Source organism: Eutrigla gurnardus (assembly GCF_963514095.1).
Source record: "Eutrigla gurnardus genome assembly, chromosome: 22".
Taxonomy (NCBI): Eukaryota; Metazoa; Chordata; class Actinopteri; order Perciformes; family Triglidae; genus Eutrigla; species Eutrigla gurnardus.
This window is the reverse complement of record NC_139933.1, coordinates 10,939,245-10,960,502: the sequence shown is the minus strand read 5'-3', so window position 1 is coordinate 10,960,502 and position 21,258 is coordinate 10,939,245. Positions and strand designations below refer to the sequence as shown.

The 21,258-nt window shown below is 43.4% G+C and overlaps 2 protein-coding genes across 4 annotated transcripts in view; both read left to right on the top strand.

Annotated features, from left to right (window-relative positions):
• rab11fip3 (RAB11 family interacting protein 3 (class II)) overlaps positions 1–13,464 on the top strand; it is a 29,189-nt gene extending 15,725 nt beyond the window's left edge. For 2 of the 3 annotated variants that reach the window (XM_084001819.1, XM_084001821.1), the window contains 11 exons: positions 319–491; positions 4,170–4,370; positions 6,251–6,388; positions 7,276–7,311; positions 7,456–7,549; positions 7,755–7,999; positions 8,497–8,578; positions 8,681–8,818; positions 8,993–9,148; positions 9,287–9,427; positions 9,564–13,464. In XM_084001819.1, the coding sequence (XP_083857945.1) occupies positions 319–491; positions 4,170–4,370; positions 6,251–6,388; positions 7,276–7,311; positions 7,456–7,549; positions 7,755–7,999; positions 8,497–8,578; positions 8,681–8,818; positions 8,993–9,148; positions 9,287–9,427; positions 9,564–9,677 (1,518 nt within the window). In that variant the 3' untranslated portion in view covers positions 9,678–13,464. The remainder of the gene's footprint in view (positions 1–318; positions 492–4,169; positions 4,371–6,250; positions 6,389–7,275; positions 7,312–7,455; positions 7,550–7,754; positions 8,000–8,496; positions 8,579–8,680; positions 8,819–8,992; positions 9,149–9,286; positions 9,428–9,563) is intronic. The other variant, XM_084001820.1, reaches the window with a different exon arrangement.
• A 1,099-nt stretch (positions 13,465–14,563) lies between these two features.
• telo2 (TEL2, telomere maintenance 2, homolog) lies at positions 14,564–21,090 on the top strand. Its single transcript, XM_084039919.1, has 21 exons — positions 14,564–14,719; positions 14,991–15,362; positions 15,445–15,722; positions 15,827–15,895; positions 16,223–16,370; positions 16,539–16,641; positions 16,722–16,790; positions 16,868–17,009; positions 17,169–17,305; positions 17,390–17,475; positions 17,874–17,972; positions 18,052–18,140; positions 18,248–18,339; positions 18,541–18,657; positions 18,759–18,830; positions 18,920–19,090; positions 19,167–19,258; positions 19,361–19,460; positions 19,575–19,639; positions 19,728–19,843; positions 20,428–21,090. The coding sequence occupies exons 2-21, from the start codon at positions 15,022–15,024 to the stop codon at positions 20,547–20,549; spliced, it is 2,508 nt and encodes an 835-aa protein (XP_083896045.1). The 5' UTR covers positions 14,564–14,719; positions 14,991–15,021; the 3' UTR covers positions 20,550–21,090.
• Positions 21,091–21,258: the final 168 nt, after the last annotated feature.

Here is a 21,258-nt window from a genome sequence, read left to right as displayed (position 1 = left end):
ATCTTTGGTGTGGCTGTTTTTTACACTCTGTTTTACTGAAATACACTTGATGACATTTAAAAGAACCAGAAGGAATACAAATGCATTGTGTTGTTTATCATGATAGTGATGGCATCAGCTTGTTGAGCACTAGTTGTTTGTCTGTGCAATATTGCTGTAGTGGAGCAAAGTTTTAATCCGAAAATACTGTACATGCAATCTATTCATGTTCATTCCCTGTTGTCACCTTGGTGAATTATTCAGAACAGTGTGGGTTCGTCTGTTTGCTGCTTGTTGGGCATACAGTAACGTGTTTGTTCTCCGTTCTGTTTCTGTTAGCAAAATGAGGTGACGGACAGTGCGTACCTGGGCTCCGAGAGCACCTACAGCGAGTGTGAGACGTTCACCGATGAGGACACAGGGGCCCTCGTACCCCCGGAGATGCACGAGGAGGTGGAGACGGACAGCGGCATCGAAGCCACGCTGCACGACCCCGACGATGGGGGAAATAGGTTGGTATGAATTTGACCTTCAGCCATATGCGTGTTTGATGCCGCGCAGGTGAGCGGTGACCCTAAATGACTTCCGTGACACATCATTTTTAATCCACCTGCGTGAGCTCAACATCATAATGCTCTTCTTAATCGCTGCTGGCTACAGAAGAGAGTAAATGTGTGTCAAATCTCCAGCTGAGGGTTAGCCCTGGAGTTGGCCTGCACTGACCTTTCACACGGATCACGTGGTTTGCGAGAGACTTGCCTGCCCAACGCTGGATCACTTGGGTTCTATTTGGGTCACCAGACAGGCAGATTAAACAGGGGAAATAGACAGCCACCACTTTGTTGACCTTAAATTCTTTTAGATCCACCAGTGGGTAGAAAGTCTGGAGGAGAGTATTGTACTCTTCTTTTTCAATTAAACGCAGCTCCTAATTTACTCACACTCCATATATTGTCACAAGCAGTTTGAGGCAAAACTAAGCATAATTAGCAGGGAGGTGGACTGTTAATGTTTTTTGTACGTCTGAACAAGAAAACTTATTTTGATCATTTGAAATGTGCACTGTGTGAGCGCCCGAGGCCTTGAACAAGAAAAGAGAGAAAAACACTTTCTCACCTCCCATTCTTTACCCGAATCAGCGTGTCTGATCGGATCATCATTTGTGTCGCAGTGAGTGAAATATTCTTAATGTTAACACAGCTGGATGCGTTTTTCACCACTTAGGTTCTTTTCATAGTTTTAGAACGGAGTCAGATTATTTTATTCTTTTCCTTTTTAATGTTAAGTGAAGGTTAATATAAATGACTTTGTTCATTGGAAAGTCCCCAGTTACCCTCAACACCAGCGCTGCCCGCTCAAAGCATATTCCAAATCACAAAGGCACGGCTTTATTATGGTTTAAGTATTTTAAGTAAGACTCTTTATCTTAAATGCAGAATTATTTTTACTAAAGTAGCACCACAGTGAACTATATTTGATAAGCACAGTAGTGAGTCATTTTGGACTGGAAACACAGTATCAACCTGTCTCTTTGCTGCTGTGATGAGGCTACACTCAGACTGCAGACTGTTCTTCTCAGAACAGTAACAAACGCACAAATCACATGTTTATTTTTCAATGCTGATTTCATACGTGGCTCTAAATCAGATGAAAGCGTAGTTGTTTTGCAGTGCAACCTCAGTCTGAACAGTGTGAATTTGTGCGACTACTACAATACTAGATAGACATTCATCACAATCCTGTGCCGGAGGAAGTCACATGTCTAATGACTACATTCCCACAATAATCCCACCACTCCTGGCTCCACCTTCACATCCTCACACATCTCCGTACAGAAGTAGAAGCCATTGCTCCACAACGAGTCATAATTAAAGATTTGAAAATAATGCAATCAGCCAAGCAACGGTCAGGTCTGAAATAATAAATCAGATTTGAGCACTTAGGCTTACAGTGTGAGAGTAGCCTTATTTGCATCAGACAAGGGAGACTTTATATATTTTAGGGTGCGGAACAAACCCCGATCAGGAATACAATTGATCTAATTTTGATCAGTTAAAGGTTTTTGCTTTGTTGACTTTAAATCCGAACATTAACTTATTGTTAAAGACAGGTAGTTGCTGCAGATGAGGTCTATATGTCTGTGCATGAGTATTCTAGTTGATGTTGGGCAAACACAAGGAAGGAAGTGCAGAGAACTGAGGTCTTATCTGCTGACGCTGTGACCCGTCTGTCCGGCTTTATGACGGCTCGAGGTGGTCTGCCTGACAGAGATGTGTTTGGACTTCCTTTTCCATGATTGAGCCTTGAATTCCAGGAAGTGTTGAGTTTGCTCTTTTTTTTTTTTACACCTTTTTCCCTCCCCTCTCTGTGGCATGGACTAATCTCATTCTCTCCACTCCACTTACTCATACCATTGCCCCGCTAAATCCACTGCTGACAGGAACCTAACACTATGACCTTTTATATTTCTGTTTCCCAAAAATGTGGAAACTCACTGTCTTAACCCCCCTGTTAATGGAGATAAGCTCATGTGAAAAGCATGGACATGTTTCTCACACTCAAACCTTTAAGGGGTTTTATAAATCACAAACATTGTGCAACTTACAGTGATTCAACATGGACTGTGAGTAACTGCAACACAAATGTCAATAAGGAAACTGAGATTTTGCCATGTGTTAGCCCAGTTAACTCGAGCCATATTCAGGGTAGGAATATATGTGCGCTGGACCGGGGATTAAGTGTCTAACAGGATTAGTCTCCCCCACCCTCTTCTGTCCTACCCGTGTCCCTACACACATTTGGCCCTTGGACGGTCAGCAGGACTGTCTGTTGGCCGTCGCTTAGTCTCAAATCTGATTAACCCACTCACAGTCCGCCCTTTCTGGTAGAGCTTCAAGTCTTTCAGGTGGCACAGACGATGCAGCATCGGTCATGTGGCACTGATTGGCAGCTCGTCAGAACCGCAGACTTTGGCCGTTTTCAAAAGCAGATCCTTTTTTTTGTTTTCTCCAAACTGGAGACCTGTGTTTTTTTTTAAATTTTAAATCGGTGTGTCCCGTGAAACTTCAGAATTCCACTCTGGTTGTCTGGTGTTTTGACTCCAGTTGCTCCACGGCTTTCACGCCAGGGCAGCGGAGGACGTTCAAAGATGCGCTCTCTCTCTTCGCCGTCCCTCAACGTGAGGGACCTCAATATGGGGCCGAGTAGTAAGAGCCTCTGTAAAGGGTAAGTGACTCCAAAATTGGTTGTGTTACTATTTAACCCAGTGTCTGCACCGGCCATTGCTGCAGCTGAAACCGCATCCTTGTTAAAAGCGACTAAAGAGGACAAATTGTGTATGATTTTAGGTTTTCACACGATACATGAAGGTAATGCTTTGACATGAGTTGTGCAGATAAACGTCCTTTGTCTTGTAAACAAGCAAAATGGGTTTTGTCATTGTGTGCTGAGAAGGCAAACTTTTCTGCTGATTTGGGCAGCCTCATGTGTGTGTTTGAGCCAACTAGCGTATCCTGTTGGGCAACAGGAAAGGCCAGTTTTCCAGCTTTCCTGTCAAATTAATATCAAAGACCTTTTTTTTTTCTTTTACACTGAAACTTCACAATCCACAGCAAAGTCATGCAGAACCACCCAGTAGAGTTTTGTTTGAGATAAACAACCAAAGTCAAAGTTACAGCCCTTTCTGTCTATGTAGTAAATAACATAATGCGTTTCTCTCACAGGTCTCGAGTGCAGCCATCGTGGTTTTGCATTACCGGCAAGGGACACTTTGCCAAAGCAGACTTTGGGATTAATGTGAATTAACAGATTACCTTCGAAGACAAGTGATCGTCCAACTTGTCCAGATTGCCGCTCTTCCCGGGGGAAGATTAATTGTACTTGGTGTTTACAGCAGACTCTTGGCATTTTCAGGTTTTCCCGAGTCCAACACACCAACAACTTGTTATCCACGTAGTATTCCAGCCAAGTAGTGTAGTCTATTTTCTGTGAATGTAGTAAAAAGATAGGACTTGTTTGGTTTTGAGATTCTGGTTTGGTCATGTGGTTGTTTATACCCTCCGTTTTTATCCCGTCTAAACTTGAACACGTTTCCCCTCTATTTCTGGCCTACAGTTAACTACGCAGTTGTTGTGTGCACAAGCGAGCGAAAAAACCACTAACACAGGAATCCATTCTCGTGCGCTCCGCAGGTTTTCCCTGAACTCCGAGCACCATAACCACTCGCTGGTGACCGTCATCGGTGGAGAGGAGGAGCACTTTGAGGACTTTGGGGAAAGCAACACCTCGGAGTTGCTGCTGGAGAGCAATGTGGAGGAGATCGAGGGGGAGGGCGACTCCCCTCTCGTGCAGCCACCTGAGCAGATCAATGGCTCCTCACTACTCTCTCCCAGGTATGAGCTTGTCTTCCCTACACATCTAAACCAGAATACGGCTGACAAAGACGATTTGAAATGTTGAACTCTAAACTCGTATGACAGCTTGGATATTATTTATCTGATGTGTGAATTATGACCAGACTTTTTAAATCAGCCCTTCCTGATAAGAAGTGTGACAGCGATACATTCTCAGCTGTATTGTCCTGGTTTTACTGCTCCTGTTTGCATTCTTTGGAGAAAATGTTTCTCTTTTAACAAAAGGCACTTGAGGTCAAACGTTGATAAGAGCTATCTGGAGACGTCCTTCCCACCCTTATCTGCCTCCTTCTTTGGTGAAGGGCAAAGAGAATTATGAAGTGTATTACAAAGTCCATTCCACCGGTCTTACTCACTGTTGCAAAGCTATTGAAAAGGTGGATATTGGGCTAAATCCTGTTGTAAAACGGTGCCTCCTTTGATTTGTCCTTGTGTGATCCTGAGCAGTCTGAGGAAATGTGTTGTGCCTGTTGCCAAGCCCTCTGGGACAGACAGAAGGTGGAGGTTTTGTTTTCATTGAGTTGGGACACCAGTGGACACCTAACAAGCTTTTCCTCAATATATCTATACACACACACACACACACACACACACACACACATACACTTTTGTGGCATCAGTAATTTGTGTTTCTAGCTTACTCCTTTTCATCTTTTTCCTCCCCCTCTGTTTTCGTCAGACTAAAAGCCGGATAATGCCTAATTCCCACTTGGGTGATATTTCTGTGATTTGCCTTCTCAGGCAGGAAAACAACTCAGTGGTTAGCTTTGTAGCCAATTTGTAAATACGCTTGTTTTACTGGATTGGCACTAATGGTAATAATAGAGATGCTGTTCATTAAGTTTTGGAACGTGTTTGATGTATTTAAAAAAAAGACACCAAAGTCAAAAAGGATATACTGAAGGCTAAAAAGCAAATATAGGTGGATTATGCATCATTAAATCCTAGTTAAGAAACAATAACAAATGAATCAAATTCAGTCGGTGAATAACGTGCAGCATGTGAAAGATTACATGGCATAGGAGACGGTGGACTTTTTCTGCATCCCACAGACTCCTACTCGGTGTGAATGCGTCACCGTGTTTTTTAGCCATACACGCTCATAGCTGGCGCATGCAGCAGTGCCGCCTACACACGCACACCCACGTTTATCCATCTGCATATCACAGTGCTTTGACTACACGGGTGCACTGTTGCCTCTGAGTCGGCCCTAAAAAAACACACGCACACACACATAGCTGTAAGCAGTATTTAACAAAGTCATTCTTCACACTGACAGGCAGAAAATAGCTCGGTACAAACAGTGCATATGAGCGTCACTCACTCAAAGTGCACCACGGCGTGTTTCTGCCTACATAAACAGGAACCTGTGCCAGCACTTTGCATAATTCAGACCTGCCTCGCTCCCTGAATGAACAATCAGTCGGCAGAGGTGACGGGAGGGAAGGGTACAGACTCCAAAACAATGAAATAATCAGCCCGGTTTCATTTGTTTGCTCCAGAGCTTAAGTGGTTTTGATTTTATTTGACTTGATTGTAATTATTCTGTAGGTAGGTGGAGTTGGTGGGGCAAAGATGGCGGAAGGTTAAATAGAGAGATCAAGAGATCAATGCGTTCTCTTCTCCCAGAGTGTTTTGTCTCCTTTTGCACTACCCAGAAAACAAATCACAGCCACACTGCAGTCTGTCTCACGTCTCCCCTCCCACTGCATTCCTCACACTTTTTAAACTCTCCTGTGGATTTCACTCACACCTCTTCCACACCCAGAGGTGCTCCTGTCCCACCTCAGTGCACCCCCCCTTCTCGTCCGTCACTCACCACTTCCTCCTCCTTTTCCTCCCTGTTTTCCTCTTTCTAGTGCACCTGCTCCTCTCCCTGACTGCTTTCAGAGCTTCCTCAGGGAGGAGGCGCTGGACTTTTTCTGTAGCCAGTGTCACAAACAAATAAGTCGTCTCGAGGACCTCTCCACGCGCCTCAATTTCCTAGAGATGACTAGGTAACACGTCATTCACAACCCACTCCGATTTATGAGCTGTGTGAGTGTGCAGTGCAGATTAGAGACAGTGGTCATGCATGTTCTCATAATGTGTGTTGGACTGGCATGGCGTGTGTGATGTCACTTTCACACATACATCCTGCTTCAGTTTGTGGGTGTGTTTCGAAGCCGACTGTGTGTGAGTTGAATGGCTCCGATGCTGGTAGCCAGTTTCTTACCATTGTTGCCATCTGTGCAAATTTATGATTTGTCACTCATGCATAAAACATATTTTGCTCACCTGAAAGTAAGTGTAATAAATTGGTTGTAGCAATGATTTTGCAGTTATAACCACAGGTATGACAGGTGAGTGGTGTCCAGTACGTCCTGCTCTCCATGTCATTGTCTTCATGCTTTGTTTAAGTTGTCGCTGCTGTTAGTGGAGTAAAGCTTTTATCAGAACGGACTTGCTGATCCAGGATTACTGACCAGTAGCTGTATCACAGAAACGTAATAATACTGAAATCCTATTTGATGTGTTCAGCAGCTGAATTTGAAATTGGGCAGAACTTAAGAATTTACAGTTAGGAATTTAGAAATATATAAAACATTTAGTTTTACTTAAAGTTTCTGTAATGCTGTCACGGTCAGGTCGAAACCCATCCTAAATCAGCACCGTTTTGTGTTAGATTGCTGTGATGTGTGAATATCTTTTAGTTCCAAAACTCATTTTTCAGTGATTTTTCAGTAAAGATCCACCTCAACACGTCTCTTTTTCTGTGGGGCTCCTCTCCTAGCAGAGAGAGGGACGGGGGTTGGATAAGACGAAAACCAGGAGATGGTGTCTCTTTCCTTTATCCTTTTTCTCTTCCTGACCAATTTTCCTGTTGTTCTGTCTCCCCGTCCAGCGCTGGCAAGAGACTGTCCAGCAAGAAAGTCGCAAGGTAAGCCAAACAGTTACTCTGGTTTCAGTCGCTTCGTATTTCTACTACTGATTATTATAAATGGCTGTGTTTGGCGTACAAAAACGGCATTTCGTCAAATGTGAGCCGGCTCTAGGGGTTGACATTTCTCCTCTCGGTGTGCAGACATCTCCTCCAGAACAGCTCGATGACCCTGGACACAATGAGCGACTTGACGCGGGACATCTTGGAGCTCGCTGACAACGACATCACAGACAAGGTGAGAGCTCGTCTGTCAAGCAACACCTGCGTTTTCACATGGATATGCACTTTCATGCCTGTGAGCTGCCAAAGTTTTCACCTGTTGCAGTAGTTGTTGTAGGAAGAAGGACCATTTCATACTGGTGGTTAAACAGATACGTCAATACTGTTGATTTATCTTATATTATATTTGATTGTTTGTGTCATTAACAAACCTTTCCCAGGTGCTCCTCCTTGAACGTCGAGTGGCAGAGCTGGAGAAGGAGTCCGAGTCGTCGGGGGAGCAGCATACGCGGCTGCGCCAGGATAACCTGCACCTGGTGCACCGGGCCAACGCCTTGGAGGAGCAGCTGAAGGAGCAGGAGCTCCACGCCGTCGAGCAACTACAGCAGGAGACCCGTCGTCACAAGGAGGCGCTGATCAAGCTGGAGAGGGAGAGGGGGCTGGAGCTGGAAAACCTGCAGGCCAGGTGAGCAAAGGACTGGTTATGTTTAGAGCAGAGATCTTCAGCAGGGGGTCTGCTACCCCTAGGGGATCCGCAGGGTTACTGCAGGGAAATATGTTTAATCCCTGTAGAACAGATTGTATATGTTCTGTACGTTCTGTTCATGCACAGTCTTGTCCCTCCCGTATATTATAATTGATAAGATCCACTTGCCATCAGCTGTTTGGAGGTTTTTGATACTTAATCATCATTTTAACTGGATATTGAAAATAAAATGAGTCAGTGTTTGATACCCTGCAAGGTTTTTACTTTTTAATATGCGTTTGGTGATCCCACGCCAGTGGCTGACATGTTGTTTGTTGGAGGAATCATGGCTCTACACTGCCACACTCTGGCACTAATCTGCCACTGAATATAAGATATTTCACTGACCCTTTGTTTACCATCAACAAACCGCGTTAGTTGCTACTTTGTGGCTGTAAATTACGTTTCTGATGTGGGCTTGTGTTTTGATTCTTCAGGCTGCAGCAGCTGGACGAGGAGAACAGCGAGCTGAGGTCATGCGTTCCTTGTCTTCGAGCGAACATCGAGAGACTAGAGGAGGTGAGGGCAACAATATCTCCTGGTTTGTTTTGCCTTTGTTGCTCCATTTCTCATCGTTTTAAAACTCCTCCTCATCCTTTTGTCTTTTTCTTTATGTTCTAGGAGAAGAGGAAGCTGCAGGATGAGACAGAAGCCGTTACCGACAAGCTGCAGGAGGAGACGGAGTCCCGCAGGAAAATGGCCGACAAGCTGAGCCATGAGCGCCACCAGAGCCAGAAGGAGAAGGAGTGCACTCAGGAGGTGGTTCTCTATATACAAAATAAGCAGTACTCTACTTTGTGTTGTAATGTTTTGTATGCAAAGTTTGACAACATCTCTGACATGTGTCAAATGTCCCTGTGTTTTAGCCCTATACCCTCATTTTACAATATTCCTAATAACTTAACTAACTGATTGATTTTGTTTGTCCCTCAGCTCATTGAGGACTTGCGTAAACAGCTCGAGCACTTGCAGCTCTACAAGCTGGAGGCTGAAGCAAAGAGAGGGCGCACGCCTGGCGCGGGACTGCAGGAATATCAGACCCGTACCCGCGAAGCCGAGCTGGAGCAAGAGATCAAACGACTCAAACAGGTAGCACGCGCATTCTGAGCTTCCAATATTTTGTGCCGTGTTTTTCCCCATTTTATCAGACCGCTTTGAAATGGAAGAATTATTAAGGGTCTGGCCTGTACTGTTGTGATGTGTTACATTCGACTTACGACTCTCCAGGACAACCGCAGCCTGAAGGAGCAGAACGACGAGTTAAACGGCCAGATCATCAATCTGAGCATCCAGGGAGCCAAGAACTTGATGTCGGCCTCCTTCTCTGACTCCCTGGCGGCTGAGATCAACAACGTGTCTCGTGTAGAGGTAGGTATCAGAAAATCAGGAAAGAATTTGTGAAGCATATTCCTGGTCGGTTCATCTTTTTATTTTAATTTAAGCAACCGTTCTGTGGCTCTGTCATTGTTTTTTCTCCGCTGACTTCTGTTACTTCTGTTTCTAGTTGATGGAGGCTGTCCACAAACAGGAGGAGATCAACTACAGACTGCAGGACTACATTGACAAGATCATCGTAGCCATCATGGAGTGCAACCCCTCCATCCTAGAGGTCAAATAGACACCATGCAGCCAGATGGCTGTGCACAGTGACTCCTCAGGCTGTAAAAAGATATCGAAGACATGGCTAAAAGCAAACTACCGAGAGAGAGGATGTGAAAATATTCAGACATCATTTTGGTAGTAAAACCACAATGCACTCAACTCATCCAACTCCTCCCCAACAAAAGAAGGATTTGAAGGAGAAATAAGCAATTTTCAGTTGGATATCCCTTGAGTTTGTGCTTATTTGTGAGTGTATGTGTTAACCCTCCTGAATACACTTGGGTCCTGGTGACCTCCATGTATTTGGCTAGAGGGACCCGAGTCTCCCCTGATGAGTGAGCGAATGTGTAAATGTGTGCAAGAAGTCAGGATCATCAACAGTTACAAAAAAGAATTCCCTTTCCCAAAAAACAAAGTGTCAATGTTTGATTACGCTAAAAAAAAAATCAGACAATTCTACAGTACCGAAAGGCCTTAAATGCAAGGTGAAAGTATTATTAAGTTATGCATGCCATACATGCCTCAGATCAGTCTGTGAAGTGTTAACTGGGATGGCGGTGGTGTGTGGGCTGAGATCTCCTGGAACCAGGCTGAATCGTGCTTTTATCCACACGTGAAAAAGCCGTATGAAGCACTGGGTGGGAGATTGGAGCGGCAGTTTCCTCCTTTTGAATTTGTTTTATGTGTTAAAAGCTTGCGGTGCTGCCTATCAGTCAATACGACGGTGTGTCCTGTCTTTTAACCGAGTTCAACTGTCTTTCCAGCGAACCCAAGTGAGGGACGTTTCTCGGGTTCGAGGATGAGAAATGCCCGGAGGGTTTGTGTGTGTGTGTGTGTGTGTGTGTGTGAGATGTTTTGACGTTTATTTTTTTGCACAGTGTTGCCTACAGGTTTTGAAAAAGCTTTGGTGACACTAGTGAATAATATTCAATGTCCCAAATGAAGGAACTGGTTGGTTTATAATTTGCTTCATCTCATATTTTTTTTTTTTTTTTTTGTCTTACAATGAAACAGGGTCCCGGAGTTCAGGTGGGCTGGAAACCTCAAGTGGGAAAAAAGACTACAATTCCCCTCACTCCCTGGCACAAATATTAAATAAGTCAAAGTGCTCTCACTTAGTGGTAGACCGGGTACTCTAACTGACTAATGTAACCTGCTTGTAATGACACGTTCACTTTGTAAACACTTGAACACTTGAACTAAGCATGAAGGGAAATTAATGAGTGATTCTGGGAATTGTAGTACAGCCCACCTGACCCCAGTGTTCTCTTGCTGAGTGAAAGTAATGGGGAGAAAGCTTATCCAGGTAACCTTTTTTTTTTTTCTCCCGATGCACAAATGATTTATTGTCGGTAAAAAAAAAAAAAAAGTTGAGACTGAAAAATGCTGACATTTGACAAGTTGTTTGTGAATAATGGAATGGTTGTACTTTGCACTAAGTTTTGTTTTGATTTCCTTGTTGTTGATAGAAAAAAAAATGTGTTTATTGGGGAAAAGGATGAAATCGCAAATGATCGTTCAGAAGCCCGTATGACAGTGAGTGGGAAATGTTGCTACACGCATACTGGGAAGGTTACACTAAACGCACCACACTCATTTTTAATATCACATTGAATCTGACATATTCAAGAATACTACTAACTACATGTAGACATGTCTTGAGATTCATTTTCAGTAACATATTGTATTATCAGCTGTTCATATGAGCTTTTTTTTGTGCTATTGGCCAGTTTTATCATTTTCCATACCAGGTATATAATACTGAAGAGACATGGCAGACGTTGGTAGCAATAATACTTGGCGAGAAAGTGGACATGGGTGGAGGGCAGATGAAACGTCTGCTCTTTGATTCCTTTGCTGAATGCAACAGCAGCTTTTTTTGAAGACGTATGGACTGATTTTGGACTAATGCCGTTCTTATCGGTGCCGTGCAGCTGTCACTTTTGGACTCTGGACTCAGACATTGGGCATACGATACCTACCGGACATCTTGATGGATTTCTACGTTAAGGGCAGTCGGAGAGCGTGTTTATGTCCAACATCCTGCACCAATATGCTGAGGAGAATTCCTATTTTTCACCCTGTCACACATCAGCGTCACTGCTCTTCACCTGCCACTCCATGGAAAAATGGCCTTGGATGTAAATGACTTGTACATGTAAAGTTTTTTCTACACTCATTCTAGATTCTAGGTATTTTTATAGTCTTGAAGGAAAAGAACATTTCTTCTTCTCGTCTTATGCTGAGAGACAGCTGCCTGTATTCTTCTCTAGCATGTAGCGTGTACAGTATCTCTTGGGTTGTTTTTTCTTTTCTTTTCTCTCGTTTGAAATCACATGCAGATATTTATTCATCATTTGACACAAAACGGCAACTCGCGTGTCGCGATCTGTTCTGCTGAACATGTCTTTGTACATTTTTGAATGCACAAGGTGGGAGATGAATTCACAGCCAGTTAACCTGTGGGAGAATTTATCCACTCGAGTGTTTAAAGCATCGTCGTCGGGTGACTCGCCGTCGTGTGCAAAAAGCTTGAATGTGACCTGCTCGGAGTGGTCCTTTTGTCGAGGTCGTGGCACTCTTCCATAATGCTGATGTTGCTGCGACCTCCTTGGGGCTTGTGGTTTTTATTTTGACATGAGGCTGAGTCTGCAGTTTCTACTGTTGTCTTCCCAGATGGAGTCAGGTCCTGCATGGAAACACAGGTGTTTTTTTTATTTTATTGTATATCTCTGATTCAGTCGCTTGACCTATGTTTTGACTGACAAATCAAATGCTATTATTTCCGTTAGTGGAGTTGCGAGACCTCACAATGTCAACACACGACCACCTCGAAAACCTCATATCAAGGCTTTGCTAAACTCAGCTTTCTGTCTTTTAGTGCGACAGGAGGTTTGGCCCCAGATTTAATACTTAGTTCTTTATAGCAATGAATCCTTTTAAAGCAAAAATGGGGTGACGCTTGAACACGGCCGGCTATGCTACACTTAATTCTCTCCCTGCTTCAAAGTTTGGCAGACAGTTTGGCAACTAACAAGACTGGCAACAGAATAACTAGAGTGAGACCACAGAGCTGACGAAACATTCCCTTTTAGCAGAGCTGAAGGTGACTGCACTTTAACCACCAAAATTCTCCATTTTAACTCCTGCTTTCAAAATGACCAAAGACAGATGTTTCAACTTTAACCGATCATTGTTATCTATCAGGGGTCCGTGACCTTTTGGCAACGTTGTCCCGCTCTAATAAATCAACAAGGCTCTCAGCTTGCCCTGAAAGCAAACAGAAACTGGCCTGCTAGTCTAAACACTGTGCCTCTGTGTCTCAAGCTTTGCCTCGAACCTAACCTGATGATGAGCCCTGGGGAAAGCACTGGCCACGAGACCGTCAGTTTGTTAAATTATAATGATGAAAACAGAAACTGTAAATATGAATTGTCATTTTTTTTTTTTTTTTTGTGAACTTTTTCTCTCTCACGCTCACTTCCAGTGTCCAAAGAAAGTCTGCTCAAGGCACAAACATCACTACTGGAGTAGTGCATGGCTTGCCATTATGTGACATGGGACGATTAAAAAGAGAATATTGTAGAAAAGAGAACTTGTAAAAGTTAGATTTATTCCTATTTTCAAAGATAAATGTATAAATTATAACAGTATTGGTTACAGCTGTATATTATTTTTGAAGATCCCCCCCAAACGATCTAATCCTAATTGTCACTGGGGAAATATAATTTCAGTCATTGTAAAAAGAGAACAATTTAAAGGTAAGCAGTGAAAGTAAGATTAGAAAAATAAATGGAATAAAAATTACCCTGTGTTTGGTTGCCTCATTTTTTTTGTGTTGCATGTCTTGTTTAGATTCATTCTGTCAGCAGAATATAAGTTTGATGTTTACCATATATTTTTTGATATGATCAGTTTTAACATAAATAAGCTACAGGTGTTAATGCGTGTTCTCACGTGTTACCAACTCAGAACTAGGAATCAAAGGTGATGCTTTTATACATATTTGATCAAGTATTTAAAAATGATACAATTTTGGATAAATATAATGAAAATAAAAGTACTACAAATGGAAATGTATGTAAAAGTTAGATTTAATTCTCTTTCTCTGACCATTTAAATGTCCCTTATGCTCCATGATTGTTTCCCTCTCGCCTCCAACCCGTCAGCCCCACCTGCAGGTTGTGGCTAGGTACTGTATGGGTTGAGGGCATGTGTTCCATACTCAGCTGACAAATCAATGATTAAGAATTGTGCAGATAAATTGATAAATGGAAAGACAAAAGGAAATAATCGGTGTGATTGACTTCACTAAATGAAAACACTAAATCAATGAATGAATTGGCGATCGTTACACTGTTTTATTTTGTATTTTTTGTTAAATAATTTTCCAAGAGGTGGGACTGAATCTACTGATAATAATTCCCAGGATTTTATGGAAGCTGTTATTGGTAAAAGTTTGCTGATGTTACTATCTCATCAACTACACAGGCTATTCATAAGGAAACAATGTTCACATATTAAGCCAAAGTAGTGTAATTACATTGTATTGTATATTGTTTTCTTCAACTCGTATTAAAGTTGAACACTTTATTTCGACTGCTGAAAACACCTCTATCGTCACAATCTATCAATTATTTCTTTATTCCTGTTATTTAAAAAAGATTTTTTGATTTCCATACGTATGGTTATATACCAGTATGATTATTAAAAGTAATTGAGTACTTCTCCTATCAGTGTCTGTTTATTTGTCATTTGTTGTATAACGTCAATTGATTGTGATAACGAACATCCAGAAGTGTTGCAAACAAGACTTCTTGAATGCCACACGGGTCCGTGCCCGGAACCCTTTCCCTCTCCTCCTTGCTCACCACGGATGTATTTTGACGGAGCACACAGAGAAGCAGCGAGTCTTCGGGGCGGGATATTTCGTGTTAAAACGCGAGCTGACAGCAGGAGCTGCACATTTCACGTCGAAAACAAGCGTTTTGATCCAACAATGACTATATTAAGTCCGACATGTCATTTTTCCGTTGCTTTGTTTAAGGAAAATGCCTGGTGCGTATCATTAAGCTAACCGTTGGTGGCTGCTCAGACGTAGCAGAGACACTTCAGAAACTTATAGAGCATCTTTGGTTGCAGCTAATTCACGTAATGTTAACTTAATGTCAAAGTAAGACACACGTGTTTATCTGTTGTCATTGACAGCTGCTGTGTTTTGAACCATACAAGGTTTGTCATGAACGTTGAATTGTTGCGTGTTAGTTTCTGTGTGAAGACGGATGCATACATTAAGTGTGAAATGTCCTTTCTTGCTTTTTTTCTTCAGGAAGTAGAACGACGTAGTTACACTTTCAAAGATGGAGTCCCTTGCTCCAAATGCTGAGGTTCGCCTCGAGGTGGCCCGGTGTTTCCGGACCCTCGCTACACCCACAGACGCCAGAGACGTCATCACCACTCTTCAGACATTTCACTCGTACTTGGATGAAGGGCCAGAGAGTGAAACCACCTCAGTCCACCGCGCAGAGTTCAGGAGAGCCCACTTCACCCGCACCCTTCAGTTTCTAGTCGACAACATCCAGGCTGACTGGCTGCCCGGCCTCGCAGCAGCCCGGCGCACAGAGCTATGGGACGGCCTGTTCCTCAAAGGCCCTCCAGAGCAGGCGCTGCTGGTGCTGATGGAGGCAATAGGAGAGCTAAAGTGGGTGGTGGTGCACAGACGTCAAGAGACATTATTATACCGTCCGTTCACTAATTACTCTGTTATCATCCCTCCACCACAGAGCCAGCACTAGTCTGGACCACTTGGTCAGCATCACTGAGAAGTTCCTTCAGAGTGGTCGACTCGCTGACCTGTTGTGGTCCTACTGTCTGGAGACGGGTCCTTCTGACTCCGCCCAGCTCAGAGAGACTCTCCTTGGACGCATTGTGGCGCTGCCTGACCTCACCGCCAACAGGTTGCATCTCAAAAACAAGGCCCTTTTTCTCCCTCAGCGGTACTACCCACTGCTGGCCACGCAGATGCTCTCTGCCCTGGAGCGGACCTGCCAAGCACTCAAAGGCAAGAGATCATCTTTTAAACGGGGTTGCTATCATGACGACGTGCGGCTTCTGTCAAAGATCCATTGTTGTGACATCAAAATGATAATCTCTCATTTTTAACAGATGGCACAGACTGCTCCTTGACCTTTGTGGCTCAGACACTTGGAAAAGTGTGTCTCCAGGGCCATAGTGGTGAGTGGCAACTATGAGAGGACATTACATAGTGGTAATAATATGTAACAAGAAAACATACATGAATATTACCAATAATCATCTGAGTTATTTATCAAGCAAAAATGCCAATTAGTTACCAGTTTATGATTCTCTAATTTTGTTGCTTTTGTCTGCTTTACATCACATTGTGTTCAGTATCTTTGGTTTGTGATAGATCCACTAAATTAAATTCACCTTTTACCTTCAATTCTACAGGAAATGAATGGACCCCTTCATTTATTGCAGGGTCTGTAGTGACACAGAAAACCTTTTATCCTCCTCTGGCTTTGCATTATCTACCTACAGGTTTGGTGCTGGCGGTGATGGCTCCTCGGCTGTCTGCGTGCACGCGCTCCGACATGGTGTGGCAGAGGGTTTGCTGGAAGCTGCTGGAGAACGTTCCGCAGCGATGCATGGAGAGCGTGCTGACTGGACTGGTGCAGGCTGTCAGCGGGTAAGGGGGGGAGAGACTGGAACAGCCATACGCCTTTAAACGGCTAGCAGACCCCTTAAAAGTGTGTGTTCAGTGTTGAGTGCAGGAGCCGAGGATCTAACCGCCGACTGCCTCTACACACTGAGCTATCTGCCTTTAATGACGCCAGTCTCTTCCCTCTTTTTTCAGGCCTGATGCCTTGGGCAGGATCATCGGGAATCTGGTGTTAACAAATAAAAAGGCCCACTTTGTCATCACTCATAAACTGCTGTTACTGCAGTACAAGTATGAGGTGAGAAGATAACTTGCAGCCTCACAGTAGACCATATCATCTTTTAAATATATGAAGCATGTGTTTGTTTTTTTCCCTAGACTCAAGTCTTGAGAATTGCCCTGGGTTACCTCGCAGCAGACAGGGAGCGAAGGCCACTGCTCATCCAGGTGAGTGCATAAGGATGTGCAGCGCCCAAATTATATCACAATATATTGATTATTTCGATGCATGCGTGTGTTTTCAGGTGTTACGGTCGGTGTCGCAGGCTTGGGCTAACCCCAGTGCAGTGAAACATACACCGCTAGAGCAGCAGCTGTACGTCAGCAAGGCTTTACTGCTGAGTGTGAGTCTGCTGAAGGACTCTGAGCTACAGGAGCTACGCTCAGGTACAAATAATGATGCCCCGAATAACTCCGTAAACCACCAGTCACACCAGAAGTGACCACATCCTTTCTATCGCACACTCTGAGTATAATATCATATGAATTATGAGATAAAGCTTGTTTTTCAGCTCTCCTCTCTCTGTTTTGTGCCTCTTCTCTCAGAGTTGCTTAACTGTATGTTGGGCGGCATGCAGAGCCACCTAGACAGTAGTGTGGTGCGCATCAGGCACATGGGTATGGTGGTGGGAGAGTGCCTGAGTGCTCGCATGGATATCAATAAAACCAGGCTCAAGTTTGAGGTGCAGTAAATGTATCACTCGCAGGTTATAACACTAGACAGCCTACCTGGCCCGTGTCTGAGTTTGTGTAATGCTGTGTTGTAGTACGAACACGACGAGGAAACTCAAGATCTGCTTTCTCTGATGACTCCCGTTACCAGTGACGAACCAGAGGCCGAGCCTGCGGACGGGTGAGTGGAGGGTTGGCCCGTTGGTCTGATGAAAACACGAGGTCCACTCTCATTCATGGTCCCTAGCAGATGATCCACTTTATTGCTCCGTCTTTACATTTAGGAGTCTGAGAGTGTTGGGTCAGAATTTAGAAAATTAAAATAAAATCGTTTCTAAGATTCTGAGGAATCTTAACGAGCGTGCAACAAAGTCTGTGTTGTGATATGTACAGCTAGATATACATTTACATACTTCTGCTACATTGTGTTACTGATATTTCATGGTTAAAATGTAAGAATCTGCAGTCTGTTTTATAGGAACTACTATCAAGAAAACTGCCTACCAAGAATGTTTAAACGATGGGCCAGGTCCCACAAAACGTATATCTGTAGGCATTGATTGTTTTTGTCATCTGCAGAGTTGCCTCTCTCCAAGAGAATAGAGAAACGGCTCCATCTACTCTCAATGCATCATCTCAAAATAAGCCAAAAACAGATTCAGACTCCGACCTGGACAGGTATGTATTAGCTCTTCTCTGTTATGTTACACACGGTGTATTTGTGGGAAGTGATTCTCTAACTCCAATCCTCTCACAGCGACGATGAGCTCACTCCGTACGACATGTCTGGCGATCAGGAAATAAGTAAAGCATCGCCACCCCGCTACCTACGAGATTGTCTGGAAAGTACGGCTCCATAGATTCCATCTTTTCCAGCTTGCTGATCAGCTCCTATTTAAATTCTGTGCTGTTCGCTCCAGCCGTAACATCTTCTTATTTGATGACCCATCCAGCTTTAATTTCCTCCGAGGACCCGGTGCGTGTGGAGCTCAGCTTGAGAGTCGCCGAGAGTTTGGTGAGGAAGAACGTATTCGCAACCAGAGAGGTATGACATCAGCACACAACAGAAATGTCCAGCGTTTCAGATTTCTTAAATTACATTATATTATATAATGTAATTATATTTTTATATATATATTTATCAAAAAACTGGCACAGTGAGAAAATGCTGTAATACAGGGATTTGAATATTTACTTCTTGCAGATTTTTTTACACCACATTTCATGTTTGTTTGTGTTTGTTCAGATCAGTGTCCAGCTGACTAAAGTTCTTCTTCACATGGAGGATAAATACAACATAAAAGGCTTCCTGAGTCTCCGACAGGCGACCATGGTGGCACTCACCGTCACCGACTGTATCCCTGTAAGATCATCACCTTAGTTTCTACACGGTTTACGGACTTTACCTTTATTATTGCCATTTTTAAGCATTCATGTAACACGTCTCTTTTCTTCCTGTGATAGGTGACTCAGTATTTGACCACAGAGTTTTACTCCTTGAACTACAGCCTTCGCCAGCGGCTCGATATGTTGGAGGTGAAAAAAAAGTGCTTCACTAAAACAACTTGAACAATTTGAACTCTTTTTGCCACAAGTGTAGTAATGAGGCTGTCTTTGTTTATCAGGTCCTCGCTCTGACAGCACAGGAGCTCTCTCAGCCAGTCACTGAAAAGAGAAATCCCTCTCTGGAAACTGCTGCCAGCACTGATCTGACTCCGTACCCCGGTGACAACCTGGTTCACTGGCGACAAGTAGTAGAGAAGCGAATTCAAAGCAAGACAAAGCGCCTCAGTAAGGTAACTACCGATATTTTCACATGCTTTTTTGGTATTCTAGAGAAGGCTCTGCTGTAATTTCTCCTTTCACCTATAGGGTGCCACACAACCTCCAGCTAAAGCCAGCCCGAACCGTTATGCCCCTGTTGCCGGACACTTCTTTTTTCCTCTGCTCACAAATTATGACAAGTATGTAAAGTTCTCTTGTGCAAAGTTCAAAACTCATACATTTCTAAGCCAAAGTGTACAAAGTAAACATTTTAAAACGGGAATGCAATGCCTTTCTGCTAGGCCCCAGATGACATTTGACCTGATGGGGGGTGACCATCTTGTACTGGGCAGGTTGATCCACACCCTGGGCCTCTTCATGCATCTAGCACTCAATGCTCCGGTAACTGTATCTGTCTGTCCATGCTGTCAGAGAAGCTTATATACCTGTATATATTGTCATTATAATATTTCCCATCCCTACATGTATGACATTATTTTCCTTTTTTTCTTGCAGATAGCTGCACAGATGGGTTGTGCTTTACTAGACTTTGTGTGGGCGGTGCGCTACCACGTTGACCAGTAAGTATGTTGCATGTCAGTGTCGGGTCGGACAGGATGTTCAGTGTTATTTCAGTCCCAGCTGTAACCTGAAATCTCTCTGTTAAAGGATGGTGAGGCGAGCGGTTCTCTTCGCTGTTTGCGCTGTGTTTCTGAGCATGCCCAGTGAAAACCTGCTGGTGGACGTCAGTGATCAGCTGTTTGAGACCAGAACTTGGCTTGCAGGTAAAAAAAAAAAAATAGCTGGTAACAAAAGTTCATCTCCTTGAAACTTTGACTTAAAAACTTCAAATCTCTCCGTATGAGGTGAAAGTCAGACAAAGCATTTGTTGCATTTCTGTTATTACAGCGTCACATTTCCATACTTTAGAATTTACACAATGAGTAAAGGAATATATTGTTTACATGTTACTAATAATAGATTAACCTTTGAGGCTTCTTGTAAATGCACGTCCGAGGCTGCACCTGCATAATGTAATTCTGTCAGGGATGTCCCCTTCAGTGACACACAAACACGTACGGCACACACACACACATGCACAGCTGGCCCGAGCGTTTCTGGGAAGCAGAAATGAACAAGGATGTCCTGTGCTGCATGGGTCGTCCATGATTGGCTCAGCAGCAGTTGGATGTGTCTTTATCCCCCTGAGGATAAAAGTAGTTTCTCATTGCAGCTAGCATCATTGAGAAAATGTCAAGATTACGTGCGTTTGATTGATTTTGCATTTGTTATCGCACTGAGAGATGTGTACGTTCTTGTTATCAGTGTTAAAGCAGCTAATATTTTCTTGGGTTGTTAATATACACAGATGTGGCGGAAGGAGACGCTGATGAGGATTGCCGGAATCTGGCTGTACAGTGTCTGGTGCTGCTGGACAAGAGCCTGAAGAAACAGCTGCAAAATCAACAAGCACTGAACGTGGAGTCGTGATCATCAGCAACGAACGATGAAATCATGAAATCTCCAAATGAATCTCCAATCTCGTCTCGTCTTCAAAGATCCGTGAGGACTGAGGTCAATGGAAGTGATGTTCTGGATATTTGTCGACACATTTTCATATCCTGGAGCCGACCAGCGGAAAAGGACGGCACACGCCTTCTCACATGTTTGTCAATGTCTCTCTGCAACGAAATCATGCACACACAAACATTTCAACACACTGTATTGTTCAGATGAACACGTTGTGTATAGTTTGTGAACCAGATATTTGAATTGACTGCGTGGAGAACAGGATGTCATTTTTGTCCACCAATAAAATGTCATGAGGATATCCTTAGCATCCTCTTTCCTGTACGGGCACATCTCTCTGTGTGGATGTTTGTTTGCAAAGGACAGCCTGTGAATATTCATGTGCGTACATGAATTCACAGATAATGGAAATACTACTACTACTTCCTCCCGTGACATGAATGAAGTGTGTTTATTTGTATGCTCACAAACAATGGAGCATTTGGAAATAAACGGTTAAGAGTTGTATCGTAGTGGCCTTGACTTGATCACCTTGGCATGTTTAGTAAAAAGATTGTCATTGATTAACCCACTTTTTTGCGGTTTATACAACATTTTTGCATCGTCTTCTTTTGTGTTACCACTCCCTCCCAGAATATTTGTATTTAAGTGAATGAGGCTGAGTAGTTCA

Coding starts and splice junctions, on each gene's coding strand:
- telo2 (XM_084039919.1), top strand. CDS start 15,022: ATGGAGTCCCTTGCTCCAAATGCTGAGGTTCGCCTCGAGGTGGCCCGG. Junction 15,723..15,826: donor GACCTGCCAAGCACTCAAAG/GCAAGAGATCAT, acceptor CATTTTTAACAG/ATGGCACAGACTGCTCCTTG. Junction 15,896..16,222: donor GTGTCTCCAGGGCCATAGTG/GTGAGTGGCAAC, acceptor ATCTACCTACAG/GTTTGGTGCTGGCGGTGATG.